General features: G+C 46.4%; 1 protein-coding gene across 1 annotated transcript; it reads right to left on the bottom strand.

Annotated features, from left to right (window-relative positions):
* Positions 1 to 12,612: 12,612 nt before the first annotated feature.
* FZD1 (frizzled class receptor 1) lies at positions 12,613 to 19,682 on the bottom strand. The gene has a single exon (XM_008261754.5). It carries the CDS (start codon positions 19,081 to 19,083, stop codon positions 17,116 to 17,118), a length of 1,968 nt encoding a protein of 655 aa, XP_008259976.3. The 5' UTR covers positions 19,084 to 19,682; the 3' UTR covers positions 12,613 to 17,115.
* Between the last annotated feature and the right edge of the window lie 6,260 nt (positions 19,683 to 25,942).

The following is a 25,942-nucleotide window of genomic DNA, read 5'->3' on the forward strand; positions in this document are numbered from 1 at the left end:
TGTCATTGCCAGAGCACATGGACACTTGGCACATGGACTGACTAAAATCTAAAACATGTTTTTACACTGTAGGGGGCCACTTTTAAGGAGGGGCAGTGACAAACCCACTGGCATTTATAGGAGAGCAAGAAGTCAGGAGTGATTGATGAAATCAATTTGACACAACTACCCTTTGTTAAGTACTTGTTATGTGCTGGGCACTGAGGATATAAAAATGAAGACAGCTCCCTCCTGTGAAACTGATCACAGTCCACTGGGGAAGACGGACACATCAACAAACCACTATGATAAATTCTGCCCGACGGCTGCTTACAAACTTCTGTGGGCACACAGAGAAAGGAGAAGCAATTCTGCCTGGGGGTAGTAAGGATCTACCATGGGAAGACAGCACCTGCGTTCGGTCTGGAAGAGTTCTTGCATTTCCTCGGTGGCAAGGGGAGCAGGAAGTCGAGGACCAGTGCACGCAGGACTTACCTGGAAGATGAACGTTGAGTCCAGTATGGCTGGATTTATCAGGGGCTGAGAATCAGGCAGAGGCCAGCCAGTGTGGACTTAACTCTTGAAAACAGAGAGCCATCTGATGCTTGTCATAGGAAGAGTGAGTGTTCAGCTTGGGGAAGCAACAGTCAAGGTTTCATATGCGCTTGACATCCTCAAACAGTATACGGCTGCCGAACGGAAAACAGGAACACAGCTATGGCAGGAGCTTCCAAACAGTAGCCACGATGCCAGTAAGTGGGAATGATTTTGGCTCTTCTTTGGAATAGTGAACGATGGGAAGGAATACATCAGAATCCATTTGATACTGTTGGGTTTATGCAGAGGAGCAGTGACTCGAAAATCGTGAAGGCTTCCAAATTATTTTTAATTTTCTGGGCATTGTGGATTTCTGGATAGTCCAGAGACAAAATTTTAACTCACCTCTGGCTAGTGTACAAAATCTTATAATTAGCCCACTGTGTATTTCAAGTTACCATACCAGTATTTCCTACTCACTTGATACAAGGGTTCTTCAAAATGTTTATGGAAAATGGGTATTATACAAAAATTATGCATTGATTTCCAAGTTTTCTTGCCCCCAAATATTCTCATACTAACTTATTATAAAATGTCTGAACAGGATCTAGTTTGAGGCACCAAGAAGGTAAGACAGCAGTTTGAAAAGAGAAATTCTATCACAACAACATGAATTCTGCTAAAGTTGGAGCAAGAAAAACATCAAATTTATGATAGAACTTAGGTGGAAGAATGGTAAAGTCATTGATACTTTACAGAAAGTTCATGGGAATAATGCCCCAAAGAAACCAGCAATTTATAAGTGGATAACTCATTTTAAGAAGTGGTAAGGGGCCAGGTTGTGGTGTAGTAAGTTAAGCCTCTGCCTACATCCCATATGGGTGCCAGTTCAAGACCCGGCTGCTCCACTGCTGATCCAGCTCTCTGTTAATGTGCCTGGGAAAGCAGTGGAAGATGGTCCAACTGCTTGGGCCCCTGCACCCACATGGAAGACCTGAAAGAGGCTCCTGGCTCCTGCCTTCAGCCTGCCCCAGCTCTGGCTGTGGTGACCATTTGGGGAGTGAACCAGCAGATGGAACATGTCTCTTTCCTCTCTCTCTAACTCTGCCTTTCAAATAAAAAAAAAAAATCCTAAAAAAGAAATAGAAGTGGCAAGATGAAGTTGAAGGTGAAGACTACAGTGGTAACCTTGATTTGTGAGGGAAAAACTTAATTTTATTTGTGCACTAAGTGAAAAGGACAACAGTTAACACCTAGGATGGCTCAGTCATTTCTGCTTATACAATTCTGACTGAAAAATTAAAGTTGATCAAAATTTCTACTCAATGGGTGCCCGAATTATTGCACACACATCAGCTACAGACAAGGAGGAAGGGAAAAACAGTTATCTTCTTAGAACTGTACCTATGAAATACATCAATCTGTTCTCTTTAACAAAAATTTTTAAAAATACAATAAATAAATAAGTACAATGCAAAAAAAGAGCATAGCTTTCAATTAGAATTTTTCAGCAGGTTGGGATCAAGATCCTGAAACATTTCTTTGATGAACTAGAACAGTAGATCTAACAGAGTTTTACTGGTGTGATCCTGAAGACAAAGCACAATCAAAACTATGGCTACCAAGAGATGGCAATGGTCCAGCCACAGCAAAAATGGACTGGTCATGATCAAAGGCCAGAGCAACCATTTTTTTAGGGGTGCTCAAGGAATTTTTACTTAATGACTTTCTAGAGACCCAAAGAATGATAACATCTGCCTATCAGGAGAATGTGTTCAGAAAGTTGGCAGAAGCTTTGGCAGAAATACACCAAGAAAGCTTCAGGAGAGTCCTCCAGCACAGCAGGGCTTTCCTCATTCCTCTCATCAGATGAGGGCAATTTGGTGAAGGTTTTAATGGAAACACATTTGTTCTGATTTGACTCCTTTTGACATATTTTTGCTTCCTAATCTTAAAAATAAATTTAAAGGACACCAATGTTTCTTCAATTAATAATGTAAAAGTGTCTGTAATGACACAGTTAAATTCAGTTTCATAAGAATGGACTAAAGAGGCACTATCATTACTAAGAAAAGTGTTCTGAATTTGAAACAATTTATGTTGAGAAATAAAGTTCATATTTTTATTTTCTTTTGCTTTTAACTTTTCCACAATTTTTGAAGTCTTTTCATTTAAATTAATAGGTAAGCTATGATCTGATTCTAAAGTCACCTACTTTTCCAATCAATTCATAAGCGAAAACCATTATGTACTTCCCTCCTTTTCCACTGTTGAATCCATTTCAAAACATTGAAGAGAAGTCAAATGCAAATAAAAATCAAAGTGAGATATCACTTCACATTCATTAAAATGACTGTTAACTGAAAAGATGGACAAGAGCAATTGTTGGCAAGGATGTGGAGAAACTAGGGCTCTCAAACATGGCTGGTGGGAGTGTAAAATGCTTGAAACCATTTTGTAAAACACTATAGCAGTTCCTCAAAAGATTAAACTTAAAGTCACCAATGACCCAGCACCACTCCTAAGCATGTTGTAACATGAGAAGTTGTAAGCAAGAGAAGTGAGAACGTGTATCCACACAAAGACTTGTAAACAAATGTTCATAGCAGCGTCATTAATAACACTTTAAAGTGGCAACAATGCAAATATCCATTAACTGATAAATAGCTAAGCAAAATAGGACACCTTTATGTAGTGGAATATGATGGTCACAGAAAGGAGTGACATACTAACCCACTCAACATGCTCACGTGTGGATGAAACTAGAAAACATGGTACTAAGTGACAGCTGTGACACGAAATCCACAGGTACAATTCCACTTGTGAGAGAGCGTCTAGAACAGGCACATCCATTGTGACAGGAGATTAATAGCTGCCAGGAGACCGGGGAAGTGGGGAGGAATGAGAAATGACTGGTCACAGGGTCAGGGTTTCTTTTCACACAATTAAATATTCTTGAAGTAGATAGTTGTGAAGATTGTACAAATTTGTATAATACTAAAAACCACTGAATTAATTATTTAAAGGATGGATTTAATCGCACGTGAATTATCTCTCAATAATAACACTGTTGGAGTGGACATTGAACGCAGCGGTTGAGATGCCGCTTGGGACACCCACAGTTCATATCAGAGTGCCTGGGGTTCAGCCCCGGCTCTTCTAATGCCAGCTCCCTGCTAAAGCACATACTGGTAGGTAGCAGGTGATGGCTCAAGCACTCCATCACTATCACCCACCACCTGGCAGACCTGGAGTGAGTTCTGGGATTCCAGCTTCTGCCTGGCCCAGAGCCAGCTGTTATGGGCATTTTGGGGAGTGAATCAGATGATGGAAGATCTGTCTCCTCCTCCTCCATCCCTCCCCACTACCCGCCTTCTGCCTTTCAAATAAAAAATAAACAACAGATTAATGTTTTAAAAATAATAAAACTGTTGAAAGAATTAGTGGGGTTAGGTGGAACGTGTGCAATATTGATCACTTTTATGTTCCTGAAAAAGATTTTATTTGATTATCATTTCAGTCATCTCTACTTAATTCAGATCGTTCTTATTGTAAGTAAATGTAATTACCTTAGCCTTAAAATGTACAAGACTTGTTATTTGGAAGGGATGGATGCTAAATGACCATCTCATAACCTACTCTTTTCTTTCTTAGCCATTAACTGTCCTGTGAATTTGGTATTTTTTTTTTTTTTGACAGGCAGAGTGGACAGTGAGAGATAGAGAGAGAAAGGTCTTCCTTTGCCGTTGGTTCACCCTCCAATGGCCACCACGGCCAGTGCGCTGCGGCCGGCGCACCGCACTGATCCGAAGCCAGGAGCCAGGTACTTCTCCTGGTCTCCCATGGGGTGCAGGGCCCAAGCACCTGGGCCGTCCTCCACTGCACTCCCTGGCCACAGCAGAGAGCTGGCCTGGAAGAGGGGCAACTGGGTGAATTTAGTATTAAGACTTTGTACAGGTAACTAGCTAGATCTAATAAACATTTATCCTTGAAATTCAATGTTCATCTTTATGTAGACAATTTAATTCATCTATTATTAAAATGTACATGTAATTGATATATAAAATGTTTACAAGAATATTTTAATGATGAAAAACTGTTTTCCATGCTCCCTCGCTAGGCTCACACACGGCATCCTACATTCTTGGAAGGGGTGTTTCTTGCTGGTGTATCTGACAGAATAAGGAGGAGGCTGCTTGGATGTTTCCAAGCTACAGTCAGTTCTGTGAAATGAAATTACTCCATTCTAACACGATTTGACGGCCCTCTCGTCCGTACTGATTCTTTCCTATGAAGAACTGACGTTCTTAACATGCTTGAGCAGCATGAGTTTAGATATCTTAAGTTTGGATTTTATTTTTTATCTTGTAAAATCAATTGGGATATATTTTCGTGCCGTCTTACTCACATTTCCCAGTTACCTGGGCTAATTGATGTGAGCAACAACAATGGTGCTTTGAAGCTCTCAGGTACAACAGTGGAAATGATCACATTTCTTGGTTAATGAATGAATTGCTCTTTCATAAGGATTTGTTTATGGAAATAAATAGAGTAGTACCTTGATTAATGAATTCCCTGGGAAGGAAGAGCCTTCTAAGAAGTCAGTTGTATTAAAAACCTAAGCAAACAAAATGTTCAGAAGCCATGGGAAGCTGAGCTGCCTGAGAAATCTCTATGCAGGGCTTCTGTCAATGGCAGCCCCACTGAAAGCAAAGCAGTCCCGCCAGAGGGAAACCAGGAGCCTTTGAAGTGCACCTGCTGCTCTGACTCCCTTTCCAAGGCTGCGGTCAGAGGCTCCATCTTGGCAAGGGAGACTGAAGCCTTCTCCTTCCTTCCTTAGTGATCAGCTAACTGATTCAGAAAGTCTTCTGACTAAAGGGATAACTCTGAATTAGCCTCTAGTTTCGAATTAACTCTCCCACCTTTAAAATAATAGATTTAAAAGACTTTTAGACAAGGGTAAACCATGTAGCAGCCTCGGAGGGGAGACATACAAGGCTGGAACTGACTGGTCCTGATTTAGACTACATGGGACAAAGATGGTGTAGACAGGACAGTCTGCTCCCCGCTGAAGGTTCTGAAAAGCTGGCTTTCACAGTTTCCAGGTCCTGAATCCAGGGGACCTTCCCCAATGCCTTCACAAGACTGGGTGTGCAAGTGGAGGCACAGCTAGGGGTTTGGCTGGAAGCCATGTTTTAACCCAGTGCTGCGACCCCAAGAACACCCAACATCAGGATCCCCAGAATGGAATTTCTTGAAGCCCCCTCTGTCCAGCAAGATCAGAGTCTCTGAAAGTGAGGTTAGGGACCTTCAATGAACAAGCTACGCTGCACATTCAACTGTAGGTATTCACAGTAACGGCTACTTGTGTTAAACTTTGTACATTTTGAGGATCCTCTGGTTTTATTTTAGTTAGTATGAATGAGGACTCATTATAACCTTTCCTATCTGAGATCTTCAAACACACACTATATCTTCTATATTAATTTTACTGGGCTTTAGTGAAGCTCTATATTGTTAAAACACATCCTGATTTATTGAGCCATTATTGCATTTAAGTGACCTTTGGTCTGTTCTTGAATTATCCATATTTAGGAAAAAAAACTATAAAGATAATGGATAATGTCAAATTTTAAAAGAAGATAAATGATAATGGTACTAAAAGATAACTTTGTATATTCTAACTCTTACTGATTTCTAGAAGTTTTGCTGTATTTCCAAATTCACATGCTTGAAAATAATTCATATTTGGGGATAACTATGAACTTTTGAAATAATTGCTGGTAAGGGCAAATGTTTTCAGACAGACCTATACGTACGCTGGAGGAAAATACATACTTTAACCATAACAGTCTAGATAGGAAAAAAAGTCTTGCAGCTGGTTTCTAGTATAGATTTGAAATAACATTTTAGAGCACATTTTTAAAGATTCGCTTGTAATGTTAGAAAACTTTCTTCTCCACAATGTCAACATAACATTTTCAAGTAGGGCACGTGTATTCATCATGTGAATTTGTATAAGCTGCAACCCAGGCAATCAAATTGCTTTTTTTGAGGTGGGCATGGTGGCACAGTGGGTTAAGCCGTGGCTATGGATGGTCGTATACCATATCAGAGTGCTGATTTGAGTACCAGTTTCTCTGCTTCCAATCATGCTCCTGGCAATGAAACAGTGGAGATGTCTCTGCCACCCATGTGGGTGACTCAGATGGAGTTCCTGGATCCTGGCTTCACCTTGACCCAGCCCTGGCTGAGTATTTGGGAAGTAAACCAGTGTACAGAAGACCTTTCTCTCTCTTTCTCTCTCTCTCCCCTTCTCACTCTGCCTTTCAAATAAATTAATTAATTAATCTTTTTTAAAAGAATTTTCTTTTCTTCTTTGACAAAATGTTTACTGAGAAAAATATTTTCCTCTAGGAACATATGCTAATTTCCTAAAGAATTAAAATCTATAATCACAGCTAGAAATACATATTGGATTAATCAGTCAACTATCTCATATTCAGCCCTTCACCAAAGGACAAAAACACAAACACCTGACTTGTGTTTTGGGGGGGGATCCACACAGTTATATCACGTTCATAAAAAACAGAGCTGACATCCGTCCATCATAGTCTTCTTGTGGCCTATTTCTGGGATGGACACAGAACACGAGTCTAGAGAGAGATGTACTGCAAAGACCTGTGGGGTAAGAAAAATAGTTGTAAAAAAAAAAAAAAGAGAATATGTAGGAAAGAAAAGGCAGAAAGATGACATTTACCACACAGAGAAATATATAAAGAAATCTGCTAGAGTTAGAGCCCTGGGACTGATCTGAAGATTTCTTAACAGAAAATGCAGTAAAGGGGGAGGGAAATCAATAAGGAATTGACCACTGTCAGAAACATACTTTTAAAAGAGTGAAACGGGGAACAGAAGAAATTCGGCAAGCCAATATTTTAGAAATGAAATTGTAAAGAATGAAAATGTGATAAGAATACTTCTGAAAGAAAAACCCTGTAGCTCTTTTCAATGGCTAAAGATAGCTATGACAGACAGAATACAGTCCCCTAAAGATGTCTACTCCTTGTCCTTGAAACCTGTGAATGCTCCCTTCCATGGCAAGAGGGATTTGGCAGGGTGGCTAAGGTTAGGGACCTTGAGGTGAGGGAGACTGCTCGGTATTGATAATATAATTAGCATGAGTCCTTAAAAGCAGGGAACCATGCCCAGCTGGAGAGAGACAGAGACAGGGCTTCAAAGATGGAGAAAGGGCACCAGGAACCACGGAGGTGGCCACTAGAAGCCAGAAAAGGCTAGGAAGCGGCCTCTCCCCTACAACCTCCAGAAATCAATACAACATGAAAAACCTTGATCTTAGCCCTAGCAGATCAGTGTCCAGACTCTGACCCACAGAACGTAAAATGACACATGTGTGCTTTCCACGTTTGTGGTGATTCGCCACAGCAGCGATAGAAAGAAAGGTAATACACCAGATCATGGCAGACACCGAAGCACCCAGATGGCTAGCTGCTCTTTCGAGATGAGGAAATAACGAAATCGCCTGTCCATCTCCTTGATGCAAGCCTGAACCCTGCTCAACTCCATGCATCAACATATATTGAGCACATTTCAGCAGTATCAAAGGAACATTTTCATGACTGCTATTGAACAAGTTCCCTTTGGCAATAATGTAAACAAGGACAAATAAAGGAGTCCTGCAATTATTGAATTAGTAATCAATCTGGTCACGGAGCGTATTTCTAAAAGGAAATTACAGCTCTCCCTGGTCATGATTTAGAGTAGCCTTGGAGGGCTGTTGCCACGTTACAAAAGTGAACAACTTACCAATTAGGTCAGAATTGTTAGCAGCCTTGAAGAAACTGAATTGAAATAGGATATCCCAAAGCACGCATGAATGCATAGAAATGCATTTAGGCTTTAGGAGTAATATCACCAGTTGATTAATTCAGTACATTATTTGTGCCATTTAACCTTAAGGTTGTCCATTAACTGAATCTCCTATGTGAACAAGTCTTGTAAAACATGCTTAGACTGAAAAGAGGATGCAGGAAAAATAGGGCAGTAGTTTATTTCGTGCCTTTCTAATTTCTATCAGTCATAATGGTGAGTTGCAGACAGAGGAGGAGAAAGGAGAGAAGAAGAGAGGAGAGGAAAAATGGGGGGCAGAGGAGGAGGGGTGTGGGGAACAGAGATAGAAGAAGAAAGAAATACGAAGGGCAGAGAAGACAAAGATTTGTACATTACTCTAGTGCTAAAAATACCATTGCATTCTTTATTTCTTTGATATTCCCAACAGCCATGTGAATTAATAAAAAAAATTGCTCTTACCATTTTAATGGACCTGAGGCTAAGACCTGGTTGGGATTCAAGCCAGGTCTTGCAAGTCCAAACATTCTTTCCAAGATGACATTCAACATCTCTGTCCGGTTTCCTATTATCTTGAAATTGACTAATATTTTAAAGGAGGAGGAAGAAGGGAGGTCATGGTTCTAGTCCAGAGTTTTTACCACTTCAGAGGCATTGCCATCAACTCCTCTATTCACTCACATCCATGACAGCCCCAGCGTGGTGACCATCACACTCCTTCCTTTCATCACCCTTTCAACGCTAAATGACCCCAACCTGTTTGCCTTCAGAACACAAGCCAACCCCAAACTACCCCAGAGCTGAACACAACGCTTGGAGCACCCATACCACTCCGAGGGTCCAAATCCAGAATGACTGCTTGTGAATTTGCCATGTTTGGTCACAGGACACACTCTTTTTTTTTTTTTTTTTTTTTTTTTTTTGACAGGCAGAGTGGACAGTGAGAGAGAGACAGAGAGAAAGGTCTTCCTTTTGCCATTGGTTCACCCTCCAATGGCTGCCGCGGCCGGCGCGCTGCGGCCGGCACACCGCGTTGATCCGAAGGCAGGAGCCAGGTGCTTCTCCTGGTCTCCCATGGGGTGCAGGTCCCAAGCACTTGGGCCATCCTCCACTGCACTCCCTGGCCACAGCAGAGAGCTGGCCTGGAAGAGGGGCAACCGGGACAGAATCCAGTGCCCCGACTGGGACTAGAACCCGGTGTGTCAGTGCCGCAAGGCGGAGGATTAGCCTAGTGAGCCGCAGCGCCGGCTTCAGGACACACTCTTAAGCAACACCCCCAGTCCTCCCCAAACCGACTCTTACCTCAATACACTCCTGTAAGAGAATCTGTACCCCATATCAGCCCTCTTTCTCCTAACTCAGCCCCACTGAAATGACTTAGCAGCTACACAGAAGACGGATTTATATTACTTTTAATCAGAGTCTAGAACAAGTAAAAACCGGAAAATATCTTAAGAGTGTCCACTAGAATCCAAGTATAGTGATGAAGGTGGAGAATGGGTAGCCAGGAAAACCCCAGAAAGACCCAGTCCTCTTGGGTCTCTCCAGCGACTGGAACATCCTGTTCCCACGGGGAGGCATTCAGCGAGCAACAGAGCCGTGGATCACTCAGTCTTAATTAGCTTAATGTGTATGATGATGAAATCCCTTTCAGTTGTGCAGGGCCTCTGTTTATATAAGGGCTTTCACATCTAATCATGTACTTCAGAAAGTTTATGGAAAATGGAATTAAATGGTAAGTTGATTTTGGTGAAAATATTTGAAATCCACGCATGCACAAGAAGTCTTCAAAAAGTGTGTGGTGCTAGGCCTTCAGCCTTAGCAGTAAGACCCTTATGTCCCATGTTGGAGTCACCTGGGTTCAACGCCTGGCTCTGGCTTTGCCTCCAACTTCCTGCTAACACAGACCTTGAAAGGCATTAGTGAGGGCTGAGCAATTGGGTTCTTGCTACTCACATGGGAGACCTGGATTGAGTTTGGGCCCCAGCTTAGTCCTAGCTGTTGTGGGCATATGGGGAATGAAGCAAAAATGGGCATGGCGCTCCTCGTTCTCTTTCTCTCTCTCTCACCTTTTATTTCAAATAATCAAAAAATTAAATTAATGGGAAACGTGTAATAGTGAAAAAAACTATGCATGAATTTGAAAATTTTTTGCACAAAAATAAACTCATCTTTTAATTCCATCTTCTCATGAAGCTTCACGTTAGTTCTTTAGTCTCCCCATTGGATCCTACGGGTTAGACCCCCTCAGGAGTCCTTACACTAGCAAGTAAGGGCTGGAGGAAGTTTTTTCTGGCTTCCAGGTCAGTGTTCTTTTCCTGTACCAAAACACTTCCATGATGCAGGGAAATGTGTGGAGGGAACTGGAAATGTAGAACAGGAAGTGTAATAGCATCATACTAACAGACGGCTCCTGGCTCTCTGCTTCACCCTGGCCCAGCCTTGATCATCACGGCCATTTGGGACGTGAACCAGTAGATGGAAGATCTCTTTCTCTCTTTCCCTGTTTCTCTGTCACTGTGCCTTTCAATTAAATTTTAAAAATCTTTAAAAAAAAAAAAAGTCGATTTTAAAAAGCCTAGGAGGCAAGCCTTTGGTATAGTGACCAAGATGCCATTTGGGATGCTCCACGTCCCGTATCAAGTGCCTAGGTTTGAGGCCTCCACTTCTGACAGCAGCTTCCTGGTAACGTGCACCCTGGGTCGCAGCAGTGAGGGCTTCAGCCCCTGCCACCCGTGTGGAGATCCTGATTGAGTTCCAGATTCCTGGCTTCAGCCTGACCCAGTCCTGGACCATTTTGGGCATTTGGAGAATGAACCAATGGACTGAAGAGCTCTCTCTCTCTCTCTGCTTTTCAAATAAATAGAACTCAGAAGAGAATAAAGAAATAAACATATTCATTCCAAGGGAATACACTGCTTGGAGTCTTTCCTAAAAATAGCTATGTAACCTGATTTCATGAGTAGCAAAAACAAGGTTTAGTGGCTGGTTAGATCGCTATATCTGTGCCCTATTTCCTCAGGAGGCAAAAGGCCAAAGGGAGAAGAGCCAAGATACTGGATGTGGCCTGTTCCATTAGCCTAAATGTCAGCTTCTGGTGATTGGTACTCACTGTGGAGACCAGTTATAAAGGACTGTGCCCACTGGTTCTTCTTCTGGTCATGAAAAAAGGCTACAGACACAATGGCATACTATTAATGCAGGACCAAAGACCAAAGTGTTAAGTTTTCACTCTACTTTGTGGGAGCATAATTTAACTCATGGGATAGGGTTAGCAACCATCCCAGTTTACCCAGGACTGTCCTGGTTTTACCACTGGAAGCCTCACACCCCAAGAAACCCCTCAGTCATGGGCAAATCTGGAGGGTTGGTCACTTGTCAAAGGACTTACAGGTTTTTTGATGGAGTTGAAGTTAACTTCTTAGAATGTTTTCCCAGAGATAGCAAAATAAGGTCAAAGATAGACAGTAATTCTACATTTTAAGGGGAAAAAAAATCCTTGTACCAATCAAGTAGGATATGGCATTTGGAATACGCAGCTAACCAGCCTGTCTGACTAGCCGGCGTTTGCTGCTACAGCTGTGAAGACAAGCGTTTCCAAGGGCAAGAGAACAGGCTGTCTCGGAGTACCTCATTTAAGCAAGGACACGCTGCCAACTTGAAAGGAAATAAAGGCCACATTTTGTCTATGGGGGGATCCTGCAGTTATTCCCTTGCAAATTTAATTCAAACAGGTATTGAGATCTGAAACATGGAGATATCCACAAATTAGAGGATACTTGGTTTTTAAAAGGGAAAGAAAAGAAATCCAGGCCAGAGAACTATCTCAAAGCAGCAACAGTGGATCCTTTTGATGTTAATCACTGTATTGCTATGAACATATTTTGGAAGTCTATGCTATGAATGGAATGTCTTGAGATCCTTATGTGAAGTATGCATATTATTATAAATTCTGAAACATAAAATCGTTCTCTATAATTAAGTCAATTTCATCTTTTAAAAAGTAACGTGTATAAAATGTGCAAATGAATGCTATCCTACTACTTAGATTTCAGAATTATTATTCATATAAAAATGCCATTCAACTAGACACCTAAAGAAAATGCAGAGCTACTTCAGTTTTATCCTGCCAAGTTTACCTCTTTAGTATAGCACCATCTTAAAATAACTAAAGTAAATACATCTCTATTAGAAAATGGTAGCTTATATCTGCTTGACTCACAAAACTGTGACTCACAGAACATTTTATTTATTTATTATGTATGTTTACAGGGTACTAGGTGATGCTTCACATACATGTATACATTGTATGATGTCCAGAATATTTACTGTATGTTCATGGTAGGATGTACTTTATAGACTGGACCTGAGCTCAGGCATTACACTGTTAGGAGAAAGACTTCTGTGAAAAATCCTTTTATTTGACCTGTTAACTAGGATCCAAACCCACCTATAAACAAAAATCCCCAGTGAGGTGTTTATATATATTAACAATACCTTGATTCTATAATAGAGTACAGATTTGTCACCGCAGATCATGACAAACTTGAGATGTATTTCTACTGTCTGATTCTAAGCAAGCTATGTGGTCACTGTTAGGTTTAACATACCCATTGTAAAAAGGTATGACTACAGTAAATAAAAAATGGTAAGCCCAAAGTGTTAAGGGAATCCTAAGTCATGACTGAAGCTCAAGCACTGTTTTCCTACTTGTAAGCAATATTAAAACTGGTCAGTACTTCAAAATATGGAAGGCATGTCCTGGAAGTCACCCCAGTAAACCTGTCTGGGCCTTCTGGTGACGATGCCGCATCCCCATCTGGGTGCTTGGGTTCCCGCTCCCAGCTCCCTCCCTGATTCCAGATTCCTGCCAGTGAGAACCCAGGGAAGCAGAAGTGATGACTCAAGTAGCTGAGCCCCCGGCCCCCACATGGGAGACCGGACTGAGTCCCCAGCTCCCAGCTTTGGCCTGGCCCAGCCCTGCTGCTGTTGGGCATCTGGGGAGTGAATAGAACTCTGTCTCTCTTCCCCTAAAATAAAGACAAATAAATGTTTAAAAAACCCACTTTACCTTGCCTGGTACTTCCCTGTAAGACTGTTTCAAATGTAAGGGCCCTAAAGCAGCAGCCTTGAATTCAAGGTAGTACTGCAACTCCAGCTCCAACAACGTAATCCTACAAGACTGTGGTATTACTGTATCCTAGGAAGTACTCAATGATAATACCTCTAGTGTCCGTCTCTAGACACTGCGGATGACCCCATCTTGTCTCTCCGGACTCACTCACATTATAATCAGAAATGTATCAGTGATGTCAGTGTCATACAACCGGTTTCAATTAATTGCATATGTATTACGTAAAATGTGGCCTATGGCCAATAAATGGATTAGAAAGCAATAAAGGAGTGGCTGCAGTTGAACACACACACACACACACACACACACAGAGATACACAATAAATACGGCATCTCAAAATATCAGGGAAGCACTCTGAGGCCACCCAAGTCTGGGAATGGCCTGAGACTTAGTGAATATTTTTATTAATTGACCACTGACTCGTCACTGTGGTCTCCTTTGCTGGTTAGATGCTGGACTTCAGCAAAGGCTTCATTCAGGCCTCACAGCGAGGACAAAAGGCCCAGGACCATCACCTCAGGCTGACAAGTGACTACCACAGGGCAAGCTAGAAAGCTATTCCAGCTCTTTTGTTTGACACTGGCTGCCTCTGAAATTCAAAATATGACTCTGTCCCCACAAAGTTTAAATGGAAAAAATGCTTTTAAAAAATAACATCAGAAAGCTTTCATAACACATATTCATTTACTCCAAAAACTAAATCAAGCACACTGTGGGGGAGGAAATTGACTCCAACTGATAGCTGATTTAAAAAAAAAAATCAGGCAAATCAAACCATCTGAAAACAGGGTTTGTCATGGAAACAGCATGCTAACGGGACAATATCCCCAATAGCTTTATGGTTTTCCAGGCAAGTCTTATTTTTGTCACCAGTACTGAAAGAAACAATTAACAACAACAACAAAAAAAACCACTAGTTTTCTAAATGCCACATAACTGAAAATAAATTGTTTTCTAAAAATGAAGCCTGGTGCCAACTTTAAAACATCTTCTAAAGTTATTCAAATCCGGCACATAAACCTTGCTACATCAAATTTATTGTTACATTGTTTTAGGGACACTCACAATATGACTGCTTAAACATTTATCCCTTGGGTAAATACTAGTAGTCTTAAAAACATTTTTTCCAGAAATTATCTAATTGACTACCTATTAAGAAGGTATGTTTTCATTTGGCTCAAGAGTAACTATTTTTTGTGTGCCTATACAATAAAGCCTTCTCAGAGATATATTACATTTATGTAACAAAAAAGAACATAAAATTGCATCTTGCTACTTAAAATCGAATGCTATATTTTCAATAAGATTCACTTTTTTCATTTGCATAAAATAAATAAGGATGATTTATGAGACAACTGCCTTATAATCATGAAAGGAACTCTACTGTATCAATTTCTCTTCATGTCAGCCTACTGCCATTTCATTACAAAATGTTTTCAGGGGAAAATTTAATATCTGTAAAGGTATTTGAGATTTTTAGCATTTTCAATTTCTCATAACCAAACTGCCATAGTATGAAGTATACAACTATGCATTTCTAGTTTTAAAAACATCAACCTGGGTATACTTATGTGCATGTGCGGGTATTATACATCCAAACACACACACACATAAACACACAAATTCTAAAAGCGGACCAACTAGGTAAATCCCTCTGGATAAGGTTCCTCACACAACATAAAAGTGGGCTCTTCAGAAGCAAACAACAGAACAGTCTTAGAAACCCAACTGCTGCTTAAAACGCTTGTAAGTTAATTTATTGATTGCCTGTTTATAGTTTTTGGGATATCTAAGTTTATGGAAGAGATGACAATACCTCATAAAATTGTGAGGAAAGTAATAATTTAAAAATAAACCTCCATATTATAAAAAGTCATGAAAATTTACCCCTTGAAAGAAAAAAAATCTTTAATATTAAAATTAGAATTCTCTTTTTAATAATCCTCTTTGAGTAAAGAAATAATTTGCAACCTTCTATTTTCTACTCTCATGAAAACAGATCTTTTCTTGGGACTTTACAAATGTCAACCACAACGAAGCAGAGTAATTCTTTGGAAGGACTGGTCTGAAGACAGACATTTTCAATGAATTCTTGAATTTTTATACCTTGAGACTGGCTAGGAGACACTATAAAATGTGAAGACAGTTCCGGCTCTATCATTTTCAGGCACAAAAAACATATAATTTTGTACAAAACTTTTGATTTTTTTATTTGTGAAATTAAAAATATGGTATTTTATATATATATAAACTTCTATTCCTCTATAAATATAGATGATTTTGTGATAGTGAACAGAATAAATGCATACCAAATTCAAAGACCAACGTCAGTTTAGGGCATGACAGACAGATCCATCCTAAGTCACGGCGTTGCGATAAACTCGGGAAAGTTTCAAACGCCACCATCGGCAGGGCTGCTTCTCTCCCCTTCCTCACAGAGAACTAAAGTGAGCATTTTCCATGGCTTTGATTTACAGGGGACGCGTGTCCGTGAACCCAGAGGCGCGCGCGGGGCTATAAAACGCGGGGCCTGCACGCACACGTGGATCCGCCGCTTCAGGGCTGAGCCCAGGCGCCGGCCGGCGCCCACCGCGCCTCCCTCCCTCCAGCCCGGCGCCGGCTCGAGGTTTCTGCTGCACAAACTGAGAACCAGCACCTGCGGGCACCTCGCTCCCTCTCCCGCGAACGCGTCTTCCCGGGGCCCCCAGCCCGCACACCCAGCCGCTGCGCGCCTCTTCCCAAACCGCAGCAACCACGTCTTTTCCATGACGCGGGCCAAACCCATCCCAGGTTTTAAACGCCAGAGAACCACATGAGCTCATCCACCAAAACTCAGACTGGAGGAAAAAAAAAAAAAAAAAAAAAAAAAAAAAAAAAAAAGTTGGGCGTTGGGTTTTCCCCACTCCGACCAGGGTAGGTGGACCGAGGGTGTGTGAGGGCGCCGGCGGCCTCGGGGCGAAGCTTCCCGAAAAATCCAGCCTCAAGGAGGTGCGAGGGCCGGGCCTTCGCCACGGGCGGCGAACCGCGCGGGGGCCCACCTCCGCGTCCGGGAGGAAGCTCGGGGGAGTTCCGTACCTGAAAGGGCCGCTCCCCTCAGCCGGGAGAGACGGGAGCGAGCGGCGGAGGGCAGATGGGAAGCAAGCCAGCCTCGAAGCCCCGGGCTCCCTCCCCGCAAGCCCGGGCCCAGGCCGTCGCAGGGCAGGCCGCGCCGGAAGGCGCAGAACCCAGGGGTGCGCGCCGGAGTTTGCCTTCCGAGCCACCCCCGGCCGGTGAGCGAAGGAAAAGCCTCGTCAGAATGTGGTTGTGTTTTTTTTTTTTTTTTTTTTTTTTAAGAGAAACGTGTCGATTGGTCACCATTTAAATACAAACATACTTACAAAAATCTTACATTGGCTATTTACAGTCACAAAAGCGTACAGTCCGGGGTCCGGCGCGGCGGTCCAACTGTCCCCTCCGCGCCCCGGCCGGCGCCGGCGAGTCGCGGCCCTGGCGTCCGCGCGCCCCCCGGGGGGACGGCGGCTTCGGCGTCCCGGGAGCGGGCGTGGAGCGGCGCGGCGCGGCGCGGCGCTGGGCCCCCCGACCCCACCCCGGAACCTCAGACCGTGGTCTCCCCCTGTTTGCTGTTGGTGAGGCGCGTGTAGAACTTCCTCCAGGAGTTGAGGGTCTTGCCCGACCAGATCCAGAAGCCGGACGTGATGCCCACGATGAGCGTCATCAGGTACTTGATCATGAAGACGGTGAAGTCCGGGCTCATGGGCGGGTGCGGCGGCGCGGCCCCGCCCGCCTGCAGGTGCGGGCAGGGGATGGCGTAGCTCTTGCAGCTCTGGGCCACCCAGCTGCGCTCCCACTGGTCCCGGAAGGCCTGCTCGTAGAAGTAGCAGGCGATGACGATGGTGGCGGGCACGGTGTAGAGCACCGAGAACACGCCGATGCGCACCATGAGCTTCTCCAGCTTCTCCGTCTTGGTGCCGTCGTGCTTCATGATGGTGCGGATGCGGAAGAGCGACACGAAGCCGGCCAGCAGGAAGGAGGTGCCGATGAACAGGTAGACGAAGAGCGGCGCCAGCACGAAGCCCCGCAGCGCGTCCACGTTGTTGAGCCCCACGAAGCACACGCCGCTCAGCACGTCGCCGTCCACCTGGCCCAGCGCCAGGATGGTGATGGTCTTGATGGCGGGCACGGCCCAGGCGGCCAGGTGGAAGTACTGCGAGTTGGCCTCGATGGCCTCGTGGCCCCACTTCATGCCGGCCGCCAGGAACCAGGTGAGCGACAGGATGACCCACCAGATGGAGCTGGCCATGCTGAAGAAGTAGAGCATCATGAAGAGGATGGTGCAGCCCTCCTTCTTGGTGCCCTGCGCCACCGTGCGCGCGCCGTCCTCGGCGAACTTGTCGTTGCACACCACGCGGTCCTCCAGCAGGAAGCCGGCGATGTAGGCCACGGCCACGGCCGTGTAGCAGCCCGACAGGAAGATGATGGGCCGCTCCGGGTAGCTGAAGCGCCGCATGTCCACCAGGTACGTGAGCACCGTGAAGAGCGTGGAGGCGCAGCACAGCACCGACCAGATGCCGACCCAGGTGCGCGAGAAGCGCAGCTCCTCGGGCCCGAAGTACATGAGCCCGTACACCTTGGTGGGCTCGCAGGGCGCGCCGCAGTCCTTCTCGCCCAGGAAGTGGTAGTTGAGGTAGGCGGGCACCTTGAGCGCGCGCGGGCAGGAGAACTTGCCGCGCTCCGCCGCGCCCGCGCCCCCGGCGGAGCCGCCGCGGTGGCCCGCGCCGCCGTGCTGCGGGTTGCTGGTCCAGAACTCGGGCAGCAGCGACGGCGTCGGCGTGCCCTTGTCGGACGTGTTCTGGCCCACGCACAGCTCGCCCGCGCCGTGCACCGGGAACTTCTCGCACTTGAGCGTCTCGGGCCACTGGAAGCCGAACTTGTTCATGAGCGCCTCGCAGCCCTGGCGCGCGCGCTCGCACAGGGAGCGGCAGGGCGGTAGCGCCTGCTCCAGCACGGTGCACACGGGCGCGTACATGGAGCACAGGAAGAACTTGAGCTCGGCCGAGCACTGCACCTTCACCAGCGGGTAGAACTGGTGCACCTCGAGGCCCGCGTCCTCCTGGTTCGTGTGGCCCAGCAGGTTGGGCATGATGGTCTGGTTGTACGCGATGTCCGTGCACAGCGGGATGGAGATGGGCTGGCAGTAGCCGTGGTCCGGGATGGAGATGCCCCGCTCGCCGTTGTACTGCTGCGCGCCGCCCTGCTGCTGCTGGGGCGGCGGCGGCGGAGGCGGCGGCGGCGGGGGCTGCTGCCCCGGCCCGGGCCCCTGGCCCGCCGCCTGCGCGCGGACCCCCAGCAGCAGCGGGGCCTCCAGCAGCCAGAGCAGCAGCAGCAGCAGCCGGCGGGCCAAGCGCCCGGGGTCCGCCGAGGGGCGGCGCGATCGACGGGGCCGGCGGGGGCCGCCCGCGTCCCCGCTGCCCGCCTCGGCCGGCCCGGCCCGGAGCGCCCCGGCGCAAAGTTCCCGGCTCGCTGCGGCGGCCCGGCACTTCTTAGGCGCCTCCTCCTCAGCCATACTTTCTAGGCTCCTTTCTCCGCGCCGCTCGGCTGGCAGTGGCGCGGCCGGCGGCGGCGGCAGCGGCGGCGTCCCCTGCGTCCGGGGAGACCCGGGCCCCGCCGGTGCCGTCCGTCGAGCCCGAGCCGCGCTCGGCCCGCTCCCCCGGCTCCCGCTCCGCGTCCCGCAGCCGCCGCCGCCGCCGCGGAAACTTGCGGTTCATGAAGCGCGGGCGGCGGGGAGAGCCCGGGTGGCTCGGGCGCGCCGGGGTCGCGTCCCGCCTTGCTGGCCCTCGGCTCCCTGGCTCCCTGGCTCCCGGCTGGCGGCGCCGCGCTAGTGGCCTGGGCCCCGTGCAGCGCGCAACTCCCCGCAACCCAGCGGCCTCGGCTCCCCCCTGCGCCTCCGCCTCCTTCTCCGCCGCCGCCGCCTGACCATTTGTGTCAATCCCTCAACTCGCTGCCTCTCCTCTCCCTCGCGCGCCCTCCGACCGGTTTCCAGGCGCCCCGCAGTCTGTCTTTCACCAGGAGGGAGGAGCCTTGAAACCGACGCGGAACTGGAGGCTCAGGGACCGTCGCCCAATCGCGGCACCGGCTTCCCGACGCAGAGGGAGCCCGCCGCCTACTCGCCCAGCACACGCCGGCGGCGGCGGGCGGGCGGGCTGGCGCGCGGGAGGAGGCGGCGGCGGCGGCAGGGGGAGGAGGAGGAGGAGGAAGTAGTGGTGGTAGCAGAAGCAGCGCTGAGGCACAAAGAGTGGGTTTGCTAGGAAGCGGCATAGGCTTGCTTGCGCTCGCCTTTGCGAATGGCCCCGCAGGCTGCGGGAGAAAAAGCACGGGAAGCTGCGGGCGGAGCGGGGGCCGAGCTGGGCTCTGCTGGGACCGGTGTCCGTGCTTAGCGTCCTGCCCTGGACGCTGGTCAGCGGCAGCACGCGGGGGCGTCGCCGGCGGGCGGCTGTCTCGGCCCGCGTGGACCCGGAGCGCCGTTCCGAACCCCCGCCGCGGAAGTTCGCGGATCCCGGACGCACATGCAAACTTGGATGGTGTCTGGGAAGTCAAGCCATGGGCGCCCCTTCCGCCGCTTTCTCCTGGCAGCCCAACTCCTCGAGACAGGAGCAGAAGCAGAGAAAAACCCTTGGGGGCCCCGCGGGTAGCGGAGTCGAGCGCCGGGGGGCTTGGGGGCAGGGGCCGCTGCTCAGAGCCTGCCCGAGCCCCTGCCTGCACCGCCGGGTCCGGGGTCTTTGACGGGGGCGCGGAGCTGGGGACGCCAGTCCAAAACCCAGGTGTCTGGAAACAAAAAAGCACGACTCACCCCAGACCCACTCGCGCCGTCGCAGCAGTGCCCACCCTTGCTTCTCGGGCAGTGACCTTGTGATGGGCTCATTACGTGACGGCTGAATCCGCGAAGTGCCGTTGTGTGCGTTAGCTGTGCTCCCGAGGAGGATGGAGGATGGAGGTCTCCAGTCACTGTCTATCGTTCATAGATGGATGGTCCACTCATTTAGAGACTTAGCAGGCTCCCAACCTGCCGCACGCAGACCTAGGGGATAAGAGAGGCACGGTCCAGACAGGGAGGGCTGCATAGCGCGGCAGGGCCCGGCAGCCTACTGCGGTCCCCTAACTTCTGTCCCAGAGACAGAGGGCTCAGGGGCCACAGCCAGATGAGGGGATAGGGAGGGTGCTGAAGACGGGCAGGCGCTTCGGTTGTGAAAGGGCCAGGGGAGGTGAGCGTTCCCGGGCTGAGGAAGCAGGAGAAAAGGCTGGAGTTCATAGCAGGAAGTTTGGACCAAATTATAGGGACAATAGGGAGCTATGGATGGCTGCTTTCCCCCTGGGCGAGCAGTGAGCAGCGCAGGTCACTGCTTGGCCAGGTGTTACTTGGAGGCAGGCCCACCCGGGGGCTGGATTTCAGCACCATGCCTACTGAGGTTTTAAGGACGTGCAGTCGCACCTTTACCTGTTAAAACAAATTGAGGACTGTTTGTGTTAGATGCACGGTGCTGGTTTTCAAATATTAATGGAGGGGTCGGCATTGTGGCGTAATGGGTCTGCGGTACCGGCATCCCACATGGCCGCTGGTTCTAGTCTAGGGGCTGCTCCTCTTCCAATCCAGCTCTCTGCTGTGGCCTGGGAAAGCAGTGGAAGATGCCCAAGTCCTTGGGCCCCTGCACCCACGTGGCTCCTACATTCAACACGCACAACTACCACCACCCCAAATTCCTCTCTCCAAAGCCAGAGCATGTAAGGACCTTGGTGGAGAAGGCGGTACTTTTTCTTAGGGGAGGTGACGCGCTCCTGTTTCCGAGTCTCTCTACTGAAAGTCTTGAACTTGTTTAATCTTCCACCCAGTGGTGCAGTTTCCCCATAGGAGCCTCAGGGAGCAGCCAGAGTTAAAGGGGCTGGGGATGTCAATCCTACCAGATCACGGAACTGGAAGGTGCCGAAGACATCACCTAGGAACTCGTTTCTCTCCAGTTTACAACTAAGAACACAAGGCCCAGAAATGTTAAGGGACGTGCCTCAGGTGAAATAGCTTTTAAAATTTTTTTTGGCATAACTTTCATTTGATGCTTATTTTAATCCTTTCTATATTCTGTTGAGTAACCATGGTTCTTTTAATTTTTGAAGCCAATTTTCTGTCATTCTTCCTCAATACACTGCATTAAAAAAGACTTCATAATTTTTTTTTTTTTTGAGAAGTCATTTTCTGGGCCCATGTTGTGGCATAGTGGGTTAAGGCACTGCCTGCATTGCCAGCATCCCATATGGGCACCCATTCAAGTTCCAGCTGCTCCACTTCTGATCCAGCTCCCTGCTAATATGCCTGGGAAAGCAGTGGATGATGGCCCAAGTCCTTGGGCCCCTGCACCCCCATGGGAGACCTGGAAGAAGCTCCTGGCTCCTGGCTTTGGCCTGGCCCAGCCATGGGTGTTGTGGCCTTTTGCAGAGTGAACCAGCAGATGGAAAACCCCTGTCTCCCCCTCTCTGTAACTCTGCCTTTCAAATAAATAAAATAGATCATTTTTTTCTTTTTAAAGTCATTTTCTAAGAGCTGCTTCCCATAGTTAAAAACCTACAAGGTCCTCTGTTTGAAGCAGTGGTTAAGGTGTTACCAGGAACACTGGATCCCCCCTTGGAGTGTCTGGATTTTGATCCTGGCATTGCTCCCCATTGTAGCTTCCTGTTAATACCCTGGGAGGGAGGCAGCAGGTGGTGATGTGAGTGATCGGATTCTTCCATCCCCGTGGAAGACCCAGATTGAGTCATGATACCCTCCTGGCCCTGCCCTGGCTCTTGCAGGCAATTGGGGGGTGAATCTTCAGGTGGGAACTTGCTCCCTTTCTCTCTCCCTCTCTCTGGCTTTCAAATTAAAAACCATCAACAAAGCTGACTTTCTATTTATATATCACATCAATACAGTATTCTGTTGATCAAATCTATGTGCCAGAAGGGAAGCTACTAGGGGCCGCCATTGTGGTGTAGTGGGTAAAGCCACCGCCTGTGATGCCAGCATCCCGTATAGGTGTTTATTCAAGTTCTGGCTGCTCTACTTCTGATCCAGTTCCCTGCTAATGTGCCTGGGAAATCAGCAGAAAATGGCCCCAGTACTGGGCTGTCTTCAGCCTGGCCAGCCCTTGCCATTGCCAGCCACCATCTGGGGGAGTGAACCAGCAGATGGAAGACTATAAATAAATAAATCTTAAAGGAAAAAAAAAAAAAAAAGGAAGCAAGTGGTGAAGTGCTGCCTGTAGGAGCCGGTGTTATGGAAGGGGGCTTCTGGGAGGTGATGGAGGCGATGAGTAACAAAATGTTAGAAGAGAAATAGGAGTTGCATATTGTGACATTAGTCTAAAATACATTATTTTCTCAGGAAATGGAAAGGTTTGAGATGCGCAGATTACTAAGTATGAACTTGTATGAACTTGGGAATAAAAATATTTCAATTAGGTCAGACTGTAAACAGACCTGGTTCCTCCTCAATATTGGAGTCAGGTTGCCGCTAAAGGCAGGTTGAATGTGGCTGACTACCAGATAGAGAATCAGTTCCCTGACAAACCTGTACAGCCGGGTGTGCACGGACACGCAAGCAGGTGCAACCGGAGGGACCTTAAACTTGTAGGTGTGCTCTTTTGTTGCTGGCTTGTGGGTGTTGGGCTCCAGTTGTCTTTGTTGAATAACAGACAGTGTAAACACAGGTTAAGACTGTATTTTGGAGTAACTACCATATATATATATATATATACACACACACACACATATATATACACAGTGTGTATATATATACACACACTGTCATTTAAACTGTACTTTGAGATGGGCAGAATTATCTCCTTTTAATAGATGAAGAACCTAGAGCTTAAAGCAGTTAAATCATTTGTCCAAGTTCTCATAGCTGTGAGTGCTAGAGCAGGCCTTGTGTCTTACTGAAGTCCATAGACATTCCATGAGTAACACTGAGTGCAAATGCCCACTCCTAAAATATAGCAGAAAATGTGGCTTTTCAGTACCTGTAACAGTGTTTCTTTAGCATTTAACATAGTTTTCTATACCAGGATATTCATGATATATGTGCCAGTGGTACAAACACCAGGGTTCACTGATGAGTTAGACCAGCATTTTCCAAATGTAAACATTCTGTGAAATGTAATAGATTTCCAAGGATGGCCAGTGGAATAAATTTGTTCAAATAAGTTTGGGAAAAGTCCATATTCTATATTCTTATTAGAGATTCACCTTAGACGATTAAAAGCTCTGAGAAATGCGGAAGTAAAGAACCTTTCTAAGCTTTGTCTTATCTAGCTGGTATTTCCCAAATCTGGAATACATGCACATGGGATACATATACACAGCACAGATATCATATGAATGCTTTGCTTGATGTCAGTGCTCTCTGGAGTACAATGCGATAAATGATACGTTAGAACTAATGTATGCTGAAATGATATGTCCTGAGGGTTTTTGCGAGGTAGGACTCTTACCTCTGTACAGCTTTTGTGTGTCAGAGGTAGAAAGGGAGAACGTGGCTGGCCATGCTTTGAGTTCCTGACTCGTCTCCTGGAACCCCTCGTGAGGGGATGCCGCTTGGTGAGGAAGCTGAGAGTGACAGAGAAAGCTCAGGCCACGTGGCTCCCTCTTCAGTGGGCAGCGTCCCTAGGAGTGTGTTGTCTTTGGGGAACAAGGGTACAACTCAAGGTAAGTTTTCTTCATGAATTTCTAACCCCAAAATTCCTGCATAAGCTAATTCTCAAATTCTTAATCATTTCTTTTGTAAATAATTCTAAAATTAAATGTATTTTCTTTAACTTTTTTTCATTCTTAAACAAATCTGTTCTTGACATTGGTGAAATAGTTCTTTAATTCATTCTCAAACAAAGCCTCTATTTGGAAGGTAAATGTCTGTATGTGTGTATAATTAAAACAACTTAGAAAAACACATTGTCAGTGTTATTATCTTGATTTTTTATTTATACTTATATAGCTGATGCATAACAATATATTAACCTAACATCATCTGAGAGTCAGCCATGATTTGCTAGAATCTACATTTTAAACCAAAAGAGACTTGGAGGTTTAATATAGAAGAGTATATTCAGTAGGTCTAAATACAAATCATGGATTACTTGCACACAAATCTCACCAAACACATTTTTTTAAGAAGTGGATGAAGGAAAGGAAAAATAAAATCTAAATTTCTATCAGCAGAGCAGTGTAAGAATTACTCCAAGTTTCCTTATAATTCAAGCATTAAACTATAAAAGAAGATTTTGCTAAGTCTAATGGGAAACTGACACTTTAGGAGCTGTCTCCTGACTCCGCTTTAATTAGTTCTGTTGTCTTGTGCAGTTGGAAATAGTGTATGCCATTTGAGAAAATTTTTGCAAAACATACAGACATTTGTATTGAATTTGGAATGTAGTTCTTCTGCGAGCCCCTGGCAAAGAAATACAGATGAGCCCTTGGAAATGAAAACCGTATGCCTCATGTACTTAAAGAGGCCTCCTTGATTGGCCAAGATGTGGGAAGCTGAGTTTGTGATCATTTTGGTGCAGAAAACAATATTTAGGAGAACTAGTAAAACTTTTGCTTCAGTAAGTGAGCATTCCTGTTCTTCCTTCTGATGACTCTGTGTGTGTGTGTGTGTGTGTGTGTAGAAAATAATGTTACTCATCTAATAAAATCATAGTCTGATCAAATTGTTTTCTTATTGTTTGTTCCTTGCATTAACCTGAAATCTCCCGGCTGGAGGTGACAGGGAAATCAACCCATACTTTCTAAAGAGTCGCTACAGATTCTAAAAGTAACAGAAAATAAAAAATAGCAATGTACTGCTTCTACTTTATTAGAACTCTAAGCCTGGAGAGATGCTAATACTTAAATTTTTTTTTCCTCATGAGAGTTGTCATCATAATTAATCTCAGCAACTCTGGTGCGGGTAGTAGGTGATCATCCTCATCCAACATGCAGGCGTTTGATTTGGGATTGGGTGTTTGGCCAGGCAGTCAAGACACCAGTTGGGAGACCCATGTCCCACATCTGTGTGCCTGCATTTGGTACTCAGCTCCAGCTCCTGACTCCAGCTTCCTGGTGATACAGACCCTGGGAGGCAGAGGTGTGATGGCTTAAGTGCCTGGGTTCCTCCCACCCATGTGGAAGACCTGGTTTGAGTTCTCAGCTCCCAGCTTTGATCCTGGCCCAGCCTCAGCTGTTGAAGACAATGGGGGAGGGGCCGGCGCTGTGGCATAGCAGGTAAAACTGTGGCCTGCCATGCCGGCATCCCATATGGACACCAGTTTGAGTCCCCGCTGCTCCACTTCTGATCCAACTCTCTGCTATGGCCTGGGAAAGCAGTAGAAGATGGCCCAAGTCCTTGGGCCCCTGCACCTGCG

The sequence above is a fragment of the Oryctolagus cuniculus genome, chromosome 16 (assembly GCF_051225735.1).
Source record: "Oryctolagus cuniculus isolate XC-2025 breed Fujian yellow rabbit chromosome 16, ASM5122573v1, whole genome shotgun sequence".
Lineage (NCBI taxonomy): Eukaryota > Metazoa > Chordata > Mammalia > Lagomorpha > Leporidae > Oryctolagus > Oryctolagus cuniculus.